Here is a 20,947-nt window from a genome sequence, read left to right as displayed (position 1 = left end):
AAACTCACACAGTAACTTCAGAGATTCAAAAATTCTTGAAAAAAAAATTACTATAAAAGTTAATTCAGGAAAATAAAATTATTTTGTTTGCAATCTAATAATACATTAATCTCAAACCTAAGAAAATGTTTGAAGGAACTTGATACACCAATAATATTTAAGACTAATAACTACAAAAGGATACACTTATTTCATTCTGAGTCTTGTGCTTTGAAGCAACAAAATAATGTAGAACTTGAAAATTTACATATTGATGCAGCATAAAAATACTGTACAAACATTTTCATTGTCAACAGATCTTCAGTGCCTGAGCAGAGGAGATCTTCAGTATTTTGTGTCATTACCCTGAAGTCAACAAATTTATTCCAAGAACTACATTTTCATATAAAATTTTGCGCATGGACATATAATGGTTCCAAAGGACTTGTTACAGCATATCCTAGTTTTTGCTGATTTCAAACCACTGTATTCCAATTACTGCTTTAAATCGGACAAAATTTTAAACCACATGGTCTCATAATTTTTAAAATTTAAAAAACTATACAAAAGTAGATAACCACCCCAGTCAGTATCCATTGCATACTTAATTCTTTGAATTTGAGTCAAATTCATAGGCAAAAAACAAAAGGCATACACTATTAAATCCCCAATACAAAATTGAAGAAATATATGGACTTATAAAAATCAGCTATACATTAAAGCAATATCAATTATAAATTAGTTATTGACAAAATCTGCAATACACAATTGCAGAAATATATACTTAGTACTGTATAAAATTGGCTTTATATAACAGCAACAACAGTTAATAGAATATTTTTACGACACCTTTTTGCTGATTTTTCTTATTATGAATGGTGACAAAGTATCATAATATCTGTCTATGAAACAAAAATAATCACGCTGCATTTTACCGTTTGTAATGAATGCCACACATATTTCATAGTTATATGTAATAAAAAAATACTGACCTCTCCTGGAATAGTACTCATTTCAAGAAGCTAATACTGTTTTTTCCTATTCTGTATTTGCACTACTGTATTCTGTGATTTCAAAAAAATGACCAACTACTTCAAGTAATGCAAGTCTCCATATCAATTGCACAATTAGTATTTGCACTGCACTCTAGTCTGTGAATTCAAAATATCTCGCTACCTTAAAATTAAATATCTTTATATCAGCTGCATAATATTCAGCCACCTTACCTATAACCTCTTTCTTTATTCTTTTTATTAAATGGTTCAACCAGACCAGGAAGTAGTAAAAAATAACAAAGCTTTAACAACAGTGTATTGCACTGCAGAGCTATTTAAATTCCATATATACTGAATTAACTTGCATAAAGTAAGAAATTTTCAGCCTTTAAATTTACTCACTGAAAAGTAACTGACTAATTATTACACAATGGATACCTGAAAGAAATGGTAGTAATCCCTCCATATGTGAAATCAGCAATCTATTGATCTTTTCTCCTGTAACATCCTTCGGCACACATCAGTGGCTCAAAGTCCTTGTTAATTTCAAGATACCAATTATCTATTCACACAATTATTCACAAAATAAGAAAAGCAAGTGAGTGAATGTCACTCACATTAATGTACAAGACATAACTATCCATGTATATACTGTAATTACAACGGCAGAATTTTGAGTGAATATCACTCATAAGTTCAATATATCAAACTCCATGGAGCTTACCCAGATCGTCAAGGTAGATCTCGACAAGCTTCACTATTGCAGGTCATCTTCAAGCCAAGTAGGTACGGAGTATTCTAATCTCGTGATCAGTTTCTCCAAGGCAACATTGTAGCTCTGATAAAAATCCTGTAATAAAAAATATTTTATATTTGTAATACTGAAAATATTTTAATTTACTCTAAAATATTTGTATTCTTTACAAAATAACAATGGCATCCATTACTGCTCCCATTTTTAATTTGCATTTTTTATATTAAGCTTTAATTTGCCTTTTTTATATTAAGCTAAATGATAGTTTATGAAGGTTGACTAGCCACCATGTCATCCTAAACTTGTGTCTAACACCACCATTCTTTCCTGATACTATTATGATTACTGAATTTTCCTTGCTCAAGCTTTTTCCTTTCCCTCCATATAATTTCATGCTTTGTTGGAACTCACACGTCTACTTTGACGTATGTATACTGTATACTATACACTATATTCTAAAATTGTATGTATACTGTATACTATACACTATATTCTAAAATTGTGTAGGCAAGCTCACTGAAGGCCTTATATCACAACCTGATCCTAAGGTCTGGTCCTCATGTATTTCCGGCATATTTGCAGACTTCATCCATTCTAACTGTTCATATTTACTTGAAGTTCTGTAACTTTTAATAAATTACACATACTGTATAACAGAACTGCTCTCTTCTAGGTTTGCTAATCTTCCTTCTGCCTTTGTGATTTTGTTTTGAATTTCTGCTTTGTTTTCCTATATCATCTTGCTTTGAAGTTTTGATAATAAATTTGACATTATTAATCTTAAAAAGGTGTGACAATTCCATGATGAGATACATGGCTGGGATGTGTTGGGAAGATCTTATTACAAATAGGTTAGCAGCAGAGATGGAGTTTCCAACTTCTAAAACAGAAGTTTTTAAAATCTGAAATGGTCTGGACATGTGATCAGAAGAGAAGAGCAATTAGTTAGCCAAGAGGTATACAATACATAGGTATGACAGGTTGCTGACAAGGAGGGGGTTACAGAATATCATTGAGTAAGGGCATTGAATTAGTAACTTCAATAATTGTTGTGTTAATTTTTCATGATACTGTTCAGCATTCCTTTATACTGGGCTGTATATACTACTATATATACTACAGTATATGTAAAATACCAATTCATTTTAATTATGCAATAATATTACAAAGGCACAAGAAAACTATTTTATCAAAAGTTTTAAGAGGACACCAGAGATCTATGGCACTTTTAGGACAAGACTATAGGTACAGCTTATTGGTGTATCTAATGTATTCATAAAAATTAATTTAACTTGTCGAGTATGCAAATAATAAAAAAAAATACTCTATCTCCTACCATTATTCTTAAGAAAAAAGTGTCAATATTGCTGGTTTTCTATGAATGACGCACGATTTTATATCACAGAAAGGAGTAAAAAATGAGAACTGGAAACTAACTCCTGTATTATGTGCTGAAAAAATCCTATTGTAAATGATGTTTTGAAGTCATGGCAGCCTAAGCTGTTGCGTACAACCCACAGATTCAAAACTGCTTGGATTAAAGTCAAATCTCACCTTAAGCACTTTTGCCTCAGATTCATTCATTGGTGGATATATTCGTCCTTTGCCACGACCAAGACATTTTGTCTTGTCCTCCTCAATGACCTGGCAGAAAAAGCCTTTCCTCTTATCATACCTGGAAAAAGATACACTGATGTATAACTCTGGGATGAACATAGTAATAAAAACAATAATCACTTCATTATGTGTAGTCACCACCATTACGTATAGGCAAACGAAGACAAATTATTTTCAAGTAGTACCTTAAATGCTCTGTGTAATTATAGAATGGCTCAATATTCAGAAATCTCTGGAGATCATTCATGATTGAGACAGGATCATTTCTGAGTTCTTCCCCATCAATTATTGTCAGCTGTGATGCAGGAAAGTAATCCAACCACCTTTCTATGTGTTTGGCATACATGCCAGGATTTAAGCACTTGTTTCGCAGGTCCCTAAGTAGCCTTGGAGCTTTGTCTGTAGCTGTTACAACTTCATAAAAGGTGTACTGAAGAGCAGTCATGTCGTGGTGGGCACGCATGTGATGGTACCATGAATAAGCTCTCCTTCCAGGTGGGATGATGATGGCCACCTAAAAACATAATTCATATGTTAATAAAGAAAAATAAATTAAAGTATCCATCTGAACAGATTACAAGACCCTGACTTTGTGGGGGTACCATCCAAGCCTACAGATGGTACTAAAGGTTTTTTTTAAGCATCCCTATTAACTCCAGCTGCATTGCCTTCATCATTTTACTTTTCATCCTTCTCCCCTGATGTCTTCCTAAATTAGCTGACTAACTTCTTTAACTTTGCCTTCCGCCAAGTTTCACCTTTTAAGACCAAATCTATTGGGTAAGCCCTATGTGAGCCTAAAACTGACACAGTGGTCTTGTTAAAAATAATTATAACAAAAATAAGACCATAGCATTTTGCAGGCAACCAGATAGTACCCTCATTCTCATCACAAAAAAGTATCATATCAAAAACCATCCATCAAGAAAAAATATTTCCAGTTCTTCACAACTTGCATAATTATTTTTCCATATTCAAGCAAAATGCATAACCCCTCTTAATACGAGTTAAACCAGACCACTGCTTCCAAATTTTCAATTCTCATAAGGCTGATTCCCACTGATACTACATAATTAATACAATTAATATTCTATAAATACATCAATCAGTTTGATGAAGCTTTCAAAGAATTGCTCATAAAGATGGGGTTCGACTAAAATTAAAATTTATTCATTGCTATACACATTCTACTTCTGTATAAAGCAAATAAAGAAATCCAACTAAATAATCAACCTGTTTTAAGAAATCCATTCTCCAATTTCTTAAATACAAAACAATATAGTTATACCTACTCTATCAGTGCTGCACTATGAACTGTCTACCATAAATGACAGAATTTAACTATGAATTTTATAGATATTAAATTTACTCCAAACTTTGTGCTGCAATTACATGGTATAACAATTATAATAAACTTTGTCCTATGATAACATAAGGTAAACCCCCCGTATTCGCGATCTCGCGATTTGCGGACTCGCGTATTCATGGATTTCTCTGTGGAACGTATCTACCCATTATTCGCGGAAAATTCGCCCATTCGCAGTATTTTTCACTGAGAAATATTCACTAATTACTGTATTTTCATCTCATTTTCATGACTAAATGCACTTTTTGTGATAAATCTATTAAAATACTCGGGTAATGCTCGAGTTATGATAATTAACCTTACAATAATTCGATTTTGCAATGGGGTAAGCAATTAATACTGATAGACAATATTATTTATAAAATATTTTTAAATTTCATGAGGGCGCAGGCAGCAGCATAATCAGGCAGTGAGAGAGACCGAACTACAATAGACAACTTTTCCTCCATCTTTTTATCCCATCTTCTAGTTAAAAAAGTTAAACAGAATGATAAAAGTACTGTTAGTAACGTTATACTCTTGCGTAAATGCGTACAGCCATAAACAACCAATTGAGAAACTGTTGTTTTGCTTGTAGCCAAATCGGATAACAACAGCTATTTACCTGGTATTTCAACCATTGCATGGTAATAAACAATTACCGTAGCTTATAGCACAAGTAACGTTAAGTAGAATAGGACTGATATATTTTTACATTATACCCTTATTTGGGATGGATTAACCCTTAAGGGACGGCATAATTTATCAATGTGCAGCCCCCCAGACCGGGGAAACTTTGAGGTCGGCAAATAAAAAAAAAAAAAAATCACATCAATGGAAAGAGAATGACAAGTACATTCACACTGTATAAATAAAAAAATTCTAAAAAATTTTCCCTACCTTCCACGAGAAGTTGAAAATGACTATTTACAACCCCTTGTGGGGCCTCATTTACAAGACAATCGTAAATTTTACCAACTTATGTTTTTTCTAATAAATAAGCTTTTAGGATTTTGTAAAATCATTATTACTGCTCACACAATATCAAAACAGATAAGAAATAAAAGCAGTAACAAATTTTTTGCACATTTGGTGTAAAATATTAATATTCACGTAAGTTTACGAGAAGGAAGATTCAGTAACTTTTTTTTTTTACTTTTACATGCTTTTTCTAATATTTCTTTGCAATTTTCTTTATTAAAATTACATTTACAATTGACATACTATCGTAAAAGACATAAACAAAAAACAACAGCAACCCCTTTGTATATTTACAAGCAGATTTAAAAGACTCGTGAGAGATGGCAGTACCTTCCCCTTGAAGTCACAAGCATTACTGATACTGGCCTAAACTCACATCTGTATAAAAGTTGCCATTAGTGAATTTATAGCATGTAGAAGTATTGGCACCTTTCTTTCGAATCATTATTACCATAACATTGGTGCGTAATTCTGCTTCAAACTGGAGCGCAATCCATCCACCTCCACAAACTTGTTTTACTTAACACTCAAGCTCAATCCGTCCACTAAGGGTTAAAGATCGTTAAGGAAATATACTGCCAAATTTAAGCTGCAAGTTGTAGCTGAAGCTGTGAAAACAATGTTCAAGCTTCTAATGACTATACTGTAAATTATCGTACATCGGCAAAATGGATGAAACTCTATCGTAATTAAAACTGGAGAGAAAGTATTTTAATCAAAACTACTGGGCATGAAAGAACACATTACTGTTATTTTTACGCCGATAAACGAAAAGTACATAAAGCTCGTATTACAGTAATACCTCGAACTTGCGAGATTCAAGTTGCACAAATTCACAGACACGAATTTTTCATTGGAGCCTAACTAATGGTCATACACGAGTTTTCACAGGCACGCGAACATTTGCAAACCCTGAGAAACCCAGCAAAAGTGTTTGTTTAATTTTTTATGTAATTTATAAGTTTTCAAGCTTTTATGTGTAAATTAAATAACGTTAAATATTATTAAAATTAATAATCTCTCTCTCTCTCTCTCTCTCTCTCTCTCTCTCTCTCTCTCTCTCTCTCTCTCTCTCTCTCTCTCTCTCTCTCTCTCTCTCAGTGAGATGAATTTTCATGGTACATGTATACAGGTATGTTTATACTAATTTTCAAATAATAAGATTAATAAAATTAAATAATAATAATAATAATAATAATAATAATAATAATAATAAAAAACTGTAATTACAAAATTCATATTATTTTGAACAAACAAATTCTTCCCTCGTCTTTTGTAAGAAGGAGGTGGAAGGCAAAAGCTGTCTTGACATGTCATTTAACATGACAAGAAGGGGAGTGTTGCTAATCAGTGGTCAAATTTTTCTTGTAATTCTCTCCCTCTCTCTCTGTGTCCGTAATAATTCATAAAAAAATTTCACTCTCTTAAGTAAGGACAACTGTTATCTCTCTCTCTCTCTCTCGTTCGAAGTTAGCCAGCCTATGTATTACAGCACTGTTTCTCTGTATGTCTTTAACTATACAGTAGATAATTTTGAATTGATCTAATTTTACCTGTACCGTTTACAAACTGTAAATGCGCTGTTCTAAAACAGAGACATAGAGCATTTCAGAACATAAAGCAATTCAGAACAAAGAGAAAGTGACAGAATAAAGTTTTTAAAAATGAGGTTGAGAAGACTTCTAAAAATAGATCGGTGGAATGGGGGAGAGTGTCACACCATTTATTTCTTTTTTTCAGGGTAATGTATTAAGCTAACTTTTAAATGAAAATACAGTAGCTTTTATTTCATTTAATCGTTAGTTTAATACTGAATTTCCATCTTTTGATATCTAACGTTAGAATAACTTTCTCTCTCTCTCTCTCTCTCCCCATAATAATAATAATTCATAAATAATATAACTTGATATATCAAGTAAGGACAAGATCTCTCTCTCTCTCTCTCTCGTTATTCTCTCAGTCTTCGTAATAACTGATACTCTTAGTTAGCGCTCACACATTTTTACAATAGTTTAAATTGATCTAATTTGACCTGTATCATCTACGAAGTGTAAATGCGCTAGTGTTGCAAATACATTCTAAAACATAGAGACATAATAACTAAGAGTTGTATTAGTCAAAATATAAAACTCTGTTTGTTCATGAAAAAGCATTTCAGAACAAAGAGAAAGAGACGCAGAACAAAGTTGTTAAAAAGAGGTTGACACGATTCTAAAAATAGATCAGTTGGAAGGGTAGAGAGAGAGAGAGAGAAATTTTCTTCCAAATCTCAGTTTTATGTCAACCATTTATTTCTCTCTTTTAAGGGTAATGTATTAAGCTAACTAAGCATTTATTGGCATTTTTAGAGACCATGCCAAACTTAGGTGAAAATTCACCCTGCACAAGGGGTTCTGGAACCTAACCTCGCGTAAGTTCGGAGTATGACTGTATGATGAAATCAAGTGAATAGTGAACGGAATCTTGAATTTGTTTTTACACAAAACAAACATCCCCAAACAGCCATCGTCCTCTATTAACAAAAAAATAGATAAACTAATTTCACAATGAGACATATTTTAGTTATATTTCAGCTTAAAAACACTTTGTATAACGAAAAATAACCTTGCCCCATATAAATAAAGTATCTAGAGAGTCATTTACGCTAACTAGATGCAAGAAAAGCCCTCTGAACTGAATTAAATACGGCGAAATAAACACCATGTAAATGATTTCCAAACCAAAACATTGATCGCGACGCTATGACCGCAATTTATAATACAAAAGCAATATAAGAATATATACAATATTATTGGATACAGTGAATTAAGGCATAACATTATAAAAGGTGCATATTCGTTATGTTGACATTTGTATAATACGATACGTGAATACAGAGTATAGTATAATGTAGGCTACACTACCGTATATGTATACAATGTACTATAGTGTAGGCTAAGCTAATTCTTGTTATTCAATTTCTCTGCGCTGAATTATCATAAGTCACTTTGCAAGAACCTCCAGAATTAGCTAATATTAATAATTACTATACCATGTACCATATGTATAGAGTATACTTTATAGTGTAGGCTAGGCTACCATATATGTATACATGGTACCGAATACCCTAGTGTAGGCTAGGCTATGTTCGAGATACGTTTTGGTATTGCTTACGTTTTTTTTCCAACAAACGATGCTTTTTTTTTTGGAACCTAACCCCATCATAAGTAGGATAATACCTGTATAAGCATTTTTAGTTTGTTTTGTGTGTGTTTGGACTATCAAAATAGGCAGTTCTAAGTGTTTTTAGAATGGTTCTAAGTATTTGAGGGTTTTAGCTATTCGCGGGGGGTGCGGCATGCATCCCCCACAAATATGGGGGGTTTACTCTATTACTGTAGAGTAACCTGCAAGTTACTATACAATAATTGTCATGATTATATTACAATTGAAACTGCCCAGTTGCTTTACCTTTCAAGTTATACACAAAGAATATGTAAAGCTTCCATAATTCTGCACAACTATTATTTTCCTAGTTTTCCACACCATAAAAAGTCCCACTTACAATATCCCCTGTGTGGTACACTAGTAAAAGTTCGTTGTAAGGTCTCTTTGGGCTTCCTACTGCAGTGCTTTCTGCTCTGTACTTTTCATCCGTTCCCTTTATGTTCCTCCTTTTTTACTTAAATTCTAACTTTAGCTTGCTTCAATTTTCACTTTACATGTAAAAACATATCTTTTCATTTTCTTACAGAAACAAAACCTTCAAGCAGAGTGAAAAATGAGGCATGGTTGTTTTGTTAAATTAACCCTACTACACGTACTCTACATAAAATACAATGTTTATCCAGTAATGATTTTTTCCTCTGAGTAACTTTCACCATTTCCGTCACCTTAAGGAATAGACAATGGTCAAAGAATAATCTACCAAACTGCCAGCCTCTCTCAGTGCTGGCCCCTGTGAAGTAAGAAACATCCAAAAGGTCAGGATTGTAGTCTATAGTCTATGCATCATCTTGCTTGTGGCAGTCTATTTTGCCCTTGGCTCCTTTAAGATACAGAGAACGAAGAAGACTTTCATCTGCCAATTCTAAATATCACAGATTTTAAAACTAATTTGCATTATTCTTAACTATACAAACCCGAGGTCCTTTACATTAGGAATTACTTTCAGTAAAGCTGGAAATGGCCGTTAAACTTTCATACAAGGTGCCTAGGCAGTTAACTACCGTCTGGTAAGTGGGGGTCCCGCCCGCCCAGATGTAAACATTCCAATTTGCCTTTTGGCCCAGGTATCAGATTGAGAGGTGGCATGAGGTGGGCATGAAATGTAATGTAAAGGACCTCAGGTTTGTATAGCTAGGAAAAATACAAATTACTTAAAAAATTTGTGAAATGTTTCACAAATTTTGGTCCTTTACATTAGGAAGACTCACTTGTAGGAGGAAGGAATCTGAGTGTCTATGAACTGGATTTCGCTACACCTGGGTTTCTCTTCCTAGTTGATAGAAAGAGGAAGAGTACCATGCCTCTGACATACTGATCTGAGTACAGGAACTACATGATCAGTTGTCAGACTTCTGGGCCTTTTCGAATGAGTGAGGGAAACGTAACCCCACACAAAAATAGGCTAGGATGAATCCAAAAGTCGGTGGAAGTAAGGCAAATATGAGTACAGTATTGGGTTTGTCTTACTGCCAGGGTCTCCTTCCTCCCCTTGCTCAAGGAAGGAGTGGGTTTGCTTCTATAAATTTAATGATAGAAAAATAGTAGAAAAATATGACAGATGCTTGAAGTGTAGACTTACCTACATCGGCTGCCAGTTCCAGGACGTGTCTGCTCAAATCCCACTCTCTGCCCGAAGGAAGAGAATGAAGGATGGTGAGGAAGGAGGAGGAGGAGAGGCCAGTCACTCATGCAATCACTCTCACTTCCAAACCAAACACCTTAAGCGAGATGCTACCTGTCCCATTAGAGTAGCCAGATAAGCTACACAACTTGTTGAGCAGCCACCACCTGTCATTATCATGACAGGTCCGGGTTCTGGTTCCCCAGAGGCACTCCTGACTGAAGGAGATTTCTTTTGGTCTGCCAACAAAGAGTGTTTTTCATTTCTTGATTCACCCCCACTAAGGCCGAGTCTGGGTGAGTCTTGCATAAACAGTTTTTCTTGGGGTGAACTGCAAAGTCTCATCTTCAGTCTCACTAAAATACAAATTTTTCTGTTAAGGCCATGTGTCCCAACAGGCTCATCCACTTCTAGGCAGGAAGAGACCTTCAGGAATGAAATTCTGTCACAGTTGAAAGAAGATTGTTGACCCATTTCTGAGTTGGCCCTGAAAAAGAATTATCTCCATCCCCAGGTTATGAACTGAAAGAGCTGGAATCAGTCTGGACAAGGGAAGGTTGATTATTATGACAAACCTTCCAGTCAACTGTAGGACTAATTCTTTTGCTCTCAGAATCCCTTCCAAAGGATTTTCTAGAATAAGCCAACTACCAAAATGCAAGAGAATTCCAACATTTTCTAGGTGCAGCCATCTCGAAACTGAGGCAAAAGCTCTCTTAAACACTGAAGGAACCATGCGCAGTCCAAGACAGGGGACTCAATACTAATACACTACTCTGTTGAATATAAATTTGAAATACTTCTTGGATTCCACAGATAGAAATGTGGAATTAGTCATCCTTCTTTAGATCTATTATAATCATCCAATAGTCCTGGATGGCCTCAAGAACCATCTTGGACAACTCCATGGAGAATCTTATAAGCTTTGCAAACTGCTTCAGGTTTGAGACATCCAGTACCGGTTTCTGACCACCTGTCATCTTTGACACTAGAAACAGGTGATTCTAAAATCCTGATGACAGATTCTATGGCTTTTTTTCTAGTAGTGCTTAAACTTTCTCTTGCAAGGTTCAGAATTTTCCACAGCTGTGCTGGTAAGCATGAAAGGCTATCAGGACTAGAGAAAGAGGTACTCTTCTTGTGAATGGGATCACATAAGCTTCCTTGAGTACCTGCACAACCCACAGATCAGCGGCTAACTTTGTTAAAAAACAAATTATCTAACCTGGCACCTACTTGGAACAAAAGGTTTAATTCTTCACTTTTTGCTATATTCTTTTCTCTTTGTGACAGAAGCACTTTTATGCTGACAAGGTTCTCTCTTCTGGGAAGACGCAAAAAAGGGTGGTGTCAAAATTCCTTTTATGGACCTAGAAACTAGAGGAGAAAATTACTTCTCTTGTAGCAATACACTTAAAAGCTTGAATAATCAGGTCCTTAGTGTCCATTTTGGAAAACTCCACTGAAATGTCTTAAGATCCAAATCAACCATTTCATATGTTCTAACTTGTCAAATAAATAAGGCTGCCATCATTATGAGCTTGTCTATATGCTTAGGAAAACCAAGAGTTCCTTGTCCTAAATGTTCAAATTCCGGCAGTAAGTGTGATTCCATTGCCTTATACTATGAGCTACAGTGCCTAAGGACCAGTCTTGAAAATGAAATGGTCCACTTCAGCTGACGACCACCAAGACTTGACCAACTGAATAGACTTCCTCCTGATAGGGTCTACCAAACTGGCAATTCAAGAGCCAACTGACGCAATCAGAAATTACTTTGGCAGCTCCCCTGTTTGATAATACTTGGCCTTATTTGACTTCAAAAGAGGATGAAAAAACAAGACAAAGGGTTTGGTGCTACTAGCTTTGGCTTTCAAAGATGCATTGATTGATTTAAAACCAACTTGGCTATCAGAAGACTGTTGCTTTAGAGACAGCTCCACAAAACCTAATGGGAAGGCTAATGTGTCGTATTCTTCAGCAAATTCTAAATTTTGTGGTGGGTGAAATCCATTAAAGCACTTTTGAGTTGTTCACACCTAGACATGAAGTTTATCATCATTATTTTCAGATTCAGAATTACTGTCTGGTTCAGGAATAACAGTGTCTGCTGTTTCAAAGCTGACTGAGGTCCATCAATCTTTGAAGAAAATATAGATGAAGTACCTTCCAACTCCTCACCCAATGTCTCTGTTGAACAAGAAAAACCTGAAAGTCCATGCAGAGAAAGCCTTCATTTTCTCCATATCCCAACCTTTACACTTCTTACTTCTATTTTCTAAATCACATATCTGGCCTAAATAACCCTCACAATAAGAGTGGCCATCATACTTTAATTTAGGCAATCTATTCAAGGAATTCTTTCCTTCACAAATCCTGATGGAACCCTCAAATGATGACACTGTCCTAAGAATACCAATTCAACAACAGACCATCAATAATCAGAGTGAATTTCCTTCAAAATTGCCAACAATCTGAGATGTAAACCTCTCAAAATGGCAAGCTGGAACTAGCTAGAGTTAACTGCAAGTGAGAAGGCAGAAAATGGACAGCCTACCATCCAACCAGGTATAACTATGAAATCCTTCTGCCATGTTGGTTGAGTTATAGGTAGACGAATACTGGGTAAGATTTACTAAAATAATATTTCTAATAGTGTACCTTGCATGGCACTGTTTTCATCCATCCACTAACCACTCTCTCTCTTTCTCCAATTTTCTTACCCTGAGACTCCTATGATGGTACATAAATGACTTAGCACTGGTATAAATTTTCTTTACCTTTTTTATGATGCCAGATATGTTACACCTAAATACAACAGAAAAAATCCTTACCAACTTTGCATTGGGGAGAAGGGCCTTCACTCTCTTTGGAACCACCTCACCTTCAAAGTATGTGGCACTTTTCTCAAACAGGAACTTACTGGATGAATTCTTTGGAACAGGAAAAACTTCATATACCTAAAATGAGAATAATTACATTAATGGCAAAATACTCCAATAAAATAATTACTATTATTGTTATTCTCCAAGTTTAATGGAACAGGTCAAAATTCCATGAACTTGCACTGCAAGCTTCCACAAATTAAAAGGTCATTAATGAAAGATACACAAATGATAATATGCTATGTGAAAGTCTACAATCAGTATGGCAAATATAGGAAAGATGACAAAGAGTGAGGGAAGTAGTAGAGACACAGGCATAAAGTGGGATGAACATATGTTTGTTGTATACTGATGGCTAGATATAAATATGCAACAAAATCAACTAACAAATAAAAATCTTAGTGAAGTGGAATTGAAATGAGTTGGTATACTTAGTGAAAGGTGAAATGGTGTATGCTACAAGCAGTAAGCATAAATGAAAGTATAATGAACAATAAAGTAATTCAATGAAAAAAGCTTTTGCGAATAATTTCAGTATGTGGCATGACATCTGATAATGTGAATACTAAGAAAAAGACATGGTGGTGGAATAGATTTAATTATCTTCGGTAAACTTGTTACTGAAGATATTCAAGACTAACTTCTGACAGAGGGAAGACACGGAAGAGGATATTCAGGTATACTTTACAGGAAGAAGAGGGAGGCAAGTGGCAGGGGAAAATATGGAAGAAATGGATGGTGACCAGAGGGAAAAAATGACATTTTTATAATAAAATAAAGTTTTATATATACTGTACTTACCAAGTAATTACATAGCTATAGTTTCACTGTAACAGTAGCTTAGATTCAAAATTTCGCAGGTAGCGCTTCAATATAGTTTGTGGAGGTGATCAGCCCGTCCCACTAACAGAATATTGGAACGACCTAGCAAACAATTCTCATTCATTTTATGCCTTAAGTCCATCAGAGGGGAGGAGGGTGGGCTCCGATTCTGTAAATACTTGGTAAGTATATGTAAAACTTTAGTTTATAATAAAAATGTCATTTTTATATAAGTAACTTACCAAGTAATTACATAGCTGAATCCCACATTGACAGGAGGTGTGATACATGGACATAGTATTCTGCTCCAGAAACATTAAGTCGTGTAATGAATTTGAAACAGAAAAGTTGCTAGCATTGAATACAATGCTTGTTGTTCCTTATTAGTTAAGAGAGCCTGCAGTATAAAACTGCAACTGGTTGTTGCTCAACTCAACCTGTAGTGGTGTGGCAGTAGAGCCAAGAGTCACCTCTATTTAAGTGGGAGCTTTATAGCGAAGGAGTACTCCGATGGCTACCAAAGCATCAGTGGAGTTAAGGAGTTACCCAACAGCTAGCAAAACTTTAATAGGTGCCCTTGCCCTGGGCTCAGTACCAACGTAAAAAACAACCAGATACACTGTCACCTACACTGAAATAACACCACAACCCATCCACTGAAAGTGGTGGGTGCTCCAGGTACTTTGTACTTCCTGGCTCCTAAAAAACTCTATACCTCACCAGAAGGTGACGAGATAGGAGAAAATCTTATACTTCCTCCTGCCATACCATGCCAGTCACTATCCTGTGGTACTGCAGATTTTACAAACTACTTAGCTGGCACCAGGCAAGCTGTGGAAGCTTGTGGATTGGTATAAATATCACTGGTGCCAGACTGTAGCTGGCGCCAAGTGAGCTGGGCGCCAGCCAAGCTGCTGGGAGATCATGGATGCCTTGAGCTCTAAAGTTGGCACCAGACTGTAGCTGGTGCCAGGCAAGCTGAGCACCAGGGGACCCCAAAGCTCTGGGGGGCTTTATAGCTGGGGCCTGACTTGTAGCTGGTGCCAGGTGAGCTGGATGCTAGGCGAGCTAGCAGCTCGAAGCTCTGGAAGCTCTAAAGTCGGCAACAGACTGTAGCTGGCGCCCGAAGAGCTGGGTGCCAGCAGAGCTAGAAGTTCAGGTTTCACTTCTTAAGATAGTGAGATGCGAAGGACGATTATACTTCCAGTAGACTGATGCAGAATGGAAGTAACAGCCGAATGTGCCTGTGAAACGTGAAGGAAGATATACTTCCAGTAGGTCGATGCTAAATGGAAGAGAGGGACATATGTGCCTGAAAGATAAAGAAATAGAGGCTGCTCTGATGACTTTAGCTTTCACTAGAAGATGGCAAAGTTGTTGTTCTGAATCTGAGAGTTTCAGAAATTTTCTTTAGGATGAAGGACAATGCAATCTTAATCCATGGGCGAGGGGTTCTTGACCAAACATCAAAGGATAAGAAGGCCCTCTAGATTATCAAGTCCTGTTCAGGTAAATACCTAAAACTCCAATTGGACAGAGTTGACTCTTTTTCCCTCACAGTTGGTGAGCACTTCTGAGTGCTTGGAGCATGATGCACTGGCACCAGGTTGTAACTGGTGTCAGGTGAGCTGGACACCAGGCGAGTTAGGAATTCAGGAGCTGGATGGAGCTCCTGGAAGCCAAGGATGTCCGCTAAGCTTTAAGGGAGAAAGAAAGGATCCAGGTCTTGGATGGATCCTCATTCTTGGCAAAAATCAAAGGAAAAAACGAGGATAACACATTTCTTGCTTCCTAGCTGGGTGTGAAAAAGGCTTGAGAGGTCTTTGAGAAGAAGATGAAAGATCCAGGTCTCTGTGCTTAACCAGAGATAAGCATAAATCAGTACCTCTTCAAGGAAAGTGAGAGAACCTAGATCTTCTCAGAACAAAGAGGTAATCTGCAACAGGGTCTGAGGTGTCTAAAAAGAGACTATAGAGGGATGAATAAATTTGTTTTTATTTAGCATTTCCCAACAGAGAGAGAGAGAGAGAGAGAGAGAGAGAGAGAGAGAGAGAGAGAGAGAGAGAGAGAGAGAGAGTGCAAGTGTGTGTGTGTGTGTGTGTGTGTGTGTGTGTGTGTGTGTGTGTGTGTGTGTGTGTGTGTGTGTGTAATTGTCGCTAGTGAGTGTGTTGGAAGAGGGATGAGGTCGTTAGTTTGTTTGCGCTGTCTGTCTGTGGAATATATGTGAGGATTTTTCGATTTGTGAAGGCAGTCTTGAGTCAGAGCTAGTGCTGGTCTGTCGTTTGTTTTGGACAATTTTTTGTTCTTTTTGAGAGTTGTTGGTTTTTCCTTGATGGTGCTGTTCTTGTTGCTGTATGTTCGTGAGTCGGTGGAGGTTTTTCTGTTTTGTTGGGTTTGTGTTTTTTTGTGCTGTGTTGGCGGCCGTGGAGCCTTTTCTCCATCTTCCAGCAACCGAGGACCAGGGTGAGTGCTGTACTGTTTTTGTGTTTGGCAAATCCCGCCACATAATATTTGGCGCCAACGTGGGGCAGCTATAATTGAGATTAGTGGCTGGTAGTGTGACTGGAGGGAATGGAAGAGGAACTGTGGAGGTTGAGAGAGGAGTTGCGGCTGGCAAGAGAGGAGAATGAGAGGCTGAGGGGTGAGAATGAGGAGTTGAGGAGTCAGTTGGAGGAGATGGGGGAATGCTAAGGAGTGCAAAGAAGAAATGAAAGGGGAGATGAAAAGAGTCAGAATGGAAGAGGATGGATAAAAAAGTTGGAGGGAATGATGAAAGGTGTGGAAGAGATGGTGAAAGGTATGTTCAAGGGTGTTTTTGGAGAAGGGGGCTGTTGGAGGCAGGTTCTCTGGAACGTGTGAAGGGGCAAGAGAGAAAGAAAAGGAGGAAGAAGTGAATGGAAGCGTGAGTGATGAAAGTGATATGGGAATAGGAAGTAAGAAACGAGGGAATGAGAGGCAGGGTAAGGAAAAGGGGAATGAAAAGCAAGGGAAGGAACAGAGGGAAAGTAAGGATAAGTCAGGGGAAAGGAAAGGGAAAAAGGAAACTGGTAAGAAGGGTAAGGAAGTGGGAAGGCAGGAAAAGGAGGAGAGGGTGAAGGCAGTAGTGATAGTGAGGTGGATGGAGGTGAGTGGATAAAAGTGGATAAAAAGAGAGGGGAAGAAGAGTGTAATGAGTATAAGATGAAGTGTGGAAGTGAAGAAAGTGAAGGAAAGAGCGAAGTTGACTCTTTGTATTCGGTACCCGTGAAAAGATGGAAGTAGGGGTGCATGAAAGGACAGAGTGAAAGTAGAGAGTATGGGAAAGTAGGAGAATATTTGACTGGGTTTTACTTGATATGTATAGGGTTATTAGAGTGTGGAGATGTTGAGTATGACAAGGTGAAAGCTAGACTAGTTGAGCAAGCGAGGCGCATGGCGAGTGTTAAGTATAAGAGGAAGAATGAATTTGATGAGGCAGAATGAAAGCTGGGAAACCTTGTCACTGTATGCTTGTAGGCTGAGACGTTGGCAAGGAAGAAGTTTGGGGATGATGGGATAGATGAATGTAAGGAGTTAGTACGGAAGTTGTTAGGACAGTGCCAGATGGAGTTAGAGAATTTGTGAACTTGAAGCGGAAGGAGAAGAAAAGATGGACGAAACGAAAGGTTGACTTGGGGAGAAATTTTTGGAAATTGTAAAGACTATGAGCTTGACAGGGTTATAAAAGAGAGCAGAAGTGTAAGTGTAAGGGCTGGGGTAGATGAGAGTACCAGAGTTTGGAAGCTTTAGGGATGCAGTGTTGAGGGGCCCAATGAGAATGGCAGATAGTGTAATAGATAGAGTGTAAGAGCAAGTAATGTGGAGGTGCCAAGTGAGGATGAATGGTGGGTTTGTAAGGGAACAACAGGTTGGATGGGTTAGGGATAGTAGTGTACAAAGGGGGAAGGTCGATGAGTGGAAGTCGGTGAAGTGTTTTAGATGTGGAAAGGAAGGACATACAAAGAATGAGTGTAGGTGGGCTTTAGGAGCGTGTTTGGTGTGTGGGCAATCGGGACATTTGGTAAGGGAGGTGTACGAAAGATAGGGGGTTAAATGCTACAGGTGCGGATAGGTGGGTCATTGCTAATGGTTGTAGGGTACCCGAGTGAATGTAATATGTGGCAACTGTGGTAAGAATGGGCATTATCGAGAATGTGTTCAGAACTGAGAGCGGTGTGACAAATGTGGAATGGAAGGGCATGTATCAAGTGTATGTAGACGAAAGAGGGTGACTGTGACAGGAATTCGGGAAACTGAGTGTGAAGGGGGTTCAAATGGGTGGATCCTCCAGATGCAAGCGGTCGTGTGCAGATGCATGCGTGAGGGTTGTTGCATGAGGGAGGTTTTGCTGGAAAGACTGACGAGTGCATGAGTGTGCAAGTGTGTTGTGAGGGAGTAAGATTGATTGCCTTAGTAGAAAGGGTGAACGTATGAATGTCATATTTAAGAATGGATGTGAGAAATTGAGAAACGTGTGAGATTAGGAACTGTCAGGGGAAGTAAGAGGGATTGAAATTTAGGGGTAGCATGGTTGGAAGAGGAATGCGGTTAGAAATTGGGGTGTAGTGATGGATGAAAGTGATTTTGTGTGATTGAGAGTGAATGATAAATATGATATTTTATTGGGATGTGAGTTTTTTGAAAAATGCGGATGGTGGTCCGTCCTAGTATGAATGTAATTGAATTACGATGAAAGGGGATGTGCTTGAAGGATTTGTATTTGGGGAAGGATGGTAGGGTTGATAAAAATTGTGGAAGAGAGTGCCTGTAATAGTGACAGAGAGGGTAAAAGTGTGCCATGAGATTGGAGAAGTTGTGAGTGTGAAAGTGGCATGGAAGGATAGCAGTCGGATAGAAAAATGATAGGTGTGAGTATGGATTGAGGGAATAGACATAAATAAATTAGTCAGGGCAAATGTGTGTATATGATGGGGGTTTTGCTAAACAGGGGGAGATCCGAGGGTATATATAACGCCATTGCCGGTGTCAGGAAGAAGAGAGTCCGAGGAATATGTGAGGGAGATTGAGAGGGAATATTACGTGAGGGTTGGTGAATGTGGATGATGAGAGGTGGTGAAGGTGCCCGGTGATGACAGGTGATTTGAAAGGGTTAATGATTGGACGATGAGGAGGTGAAGGGAAGAGTAAAGGTAGATGAAAATGTAAGTGATAATGGTAAGAGAACGATTGAGGAGAGTGTTGTGGGATGGAGGCGGGGGCTTCAGTTTCGGAGACGAGTGATTTTGGGGGATCTTAATCTCCAGCAATTTAAAATAGTTCTGAAGTGACATTTATATATCAGCCCCGACATTTTTCTCCGAGTATCAATCGGGAGATAGAGGAGCAGTGTGAGGAGCTTGAGAGGGTGGGAGTGATTGAAAGGAATCGGCGCCTGCCAGCCCCATTGGAGAAGATATAAGCCAGATGGAAGTTTTGCGAATGTGTGTGGATTATGAAGGTGAATGAACTACCTGTGAAAGAGCGATACCAACCTGATGAATGTGGTGTCTGATTTGTGTGTACAAGATGAATGGAATGAAAGTGTTTATAAATTAGATCTGGTGAAGGGTTATTACCAGATGCCTCTGGAGGGGAGCAGGCACACGGCCTTTTCTAGTGGTTCCTGCGTGAACTACCAGTTCCAAGATTGAGTTTCGGACTGTTTTACAGCGCCCTGCTGCCTTCCAAAGGGCAATGAATGTGGTTCTGGCTGGGTTTGATCGCAAGAAGGTAACTGTTTTTATAGATGACATTTTGCCCCGAGTGAGACTGTAGAAGAGAATATGGAACTGCTTGAACAGTGTTAGAAGGTTGGAAGAAGTAGATCCAAAAGTAAAACTTGGAAAAGTGTGCTTGGTTGTTTGGGATTTTTGTGGAATTCCTAGGGCATATGGTGAGTGGAAGAGGTAAGGAAGAGTGATAAGTTCGTGAATAAAGGTAAAGGAACCCAGCCCTCGGACCGGGACCCGTGAGTCAGGCGGACTTTTTTTGGGTTTAATTGAGTTTGGAAGGAAGTTTAAAAAGATTGTTCAGGGATCGGAAACCACTTACTGAATGGTGCCCGGGAAAGAGAAATTGTGTAAGATTGAAATGGATGAGACCGAATGATCGCAAGCGTTCGAGAGATTGAAAGAGGAGGCTGCAAGAGACGTGCTGGCTGACCCCGGAATAGTGAGAATGTGAATAAACTAGAACTGTAAACGGATGCAAGTAAATATAGTGTGGGAGGATGCTTGGTACAAATGCAGAAGGCGAATGGGGAGAACAATTGAGAGTAATTGCGTATGAGCAAGGCGTTTGGAAGGCAGAGTTGAAATATTCGGTGATTGAAAAGGAATTGGCTGCAATAAGGTTTTGTGTGAAAGCGTTGAAAGTATTTTTGTATCGGAGTCTTTTTGGGATACGGATGGACCATCTTGAACCTTTAGTATATATGGTTAAAAAGGAGAGTGTGAATGCTAGAATTGCGAGAACGATAGAGGATTTGAATGAGTTTAGTTTGGAATGTCTGTTTGGGGGGGTTGAGTAATTTGAAACAAATGGTTGATTGACGGAGTACCTGCAAGCACAATGCTGTGTTGCCCAAGTGAAAAGGTGATGAATGAGATGCCGGAATACAGGAGACCGAGAACCGAAGGGAATTAGATGGAGGAGGAAAAGTTAGTGAAAGTGTTGTTGGTAGTGGTGAAAATGGGTTTAAAATTACAGGACGATTGTTCTTTG

General features: G+C 37.9%; 1 protein-coding gene across 1 annotated transcript in view; it reads right to left on the bottom strand.

Moving 5' to 3' along the window:
- Positions 1–1,586: 1,586 nt before the first annotated feature.
- sfl (N-deacetylase and N-sulfotransferase sfl) overlaps positions 1,587–20,947 on the bottom strand; it is a 118,012-nt gene continuing 98,651 nt past the window's right edge. Inside the window, 4 exon segments of the mRNA XM_067104418.1 lie at positions 1,587–1,824; positions 3,283–3,403; positions 3,531–3,859; positions 13,334–13,449. Coding sequence (XP_066960519.1) covers positions 1,732–1,824; positions 3,283–3,403; positions 3,531–3,859; positions 13,334–13,449 — 659 coding nt within the window. The 3' untranslated portion in view covers positions 1,587–1,731.

The sequence above is a fragment of the Macrobrachium rosenbergii genome, chromosome 1 (assembly GCF_040412425.1).
Source record: "Macrobrachium rosenbergii isolate ZJJX-2024 chromosome 1, ASM4041242v1, whole genome shotgun sequence".
NCBI lineage: Eukaryota > Metazoa > Arthropoda > Malacostraca > Decapoda > Palaemonidae > Macrobrachium > Macrobrachium rosenbergii.
This window is presented reverse-complemented; position numbering and strand designations above follow the sequence as displayed.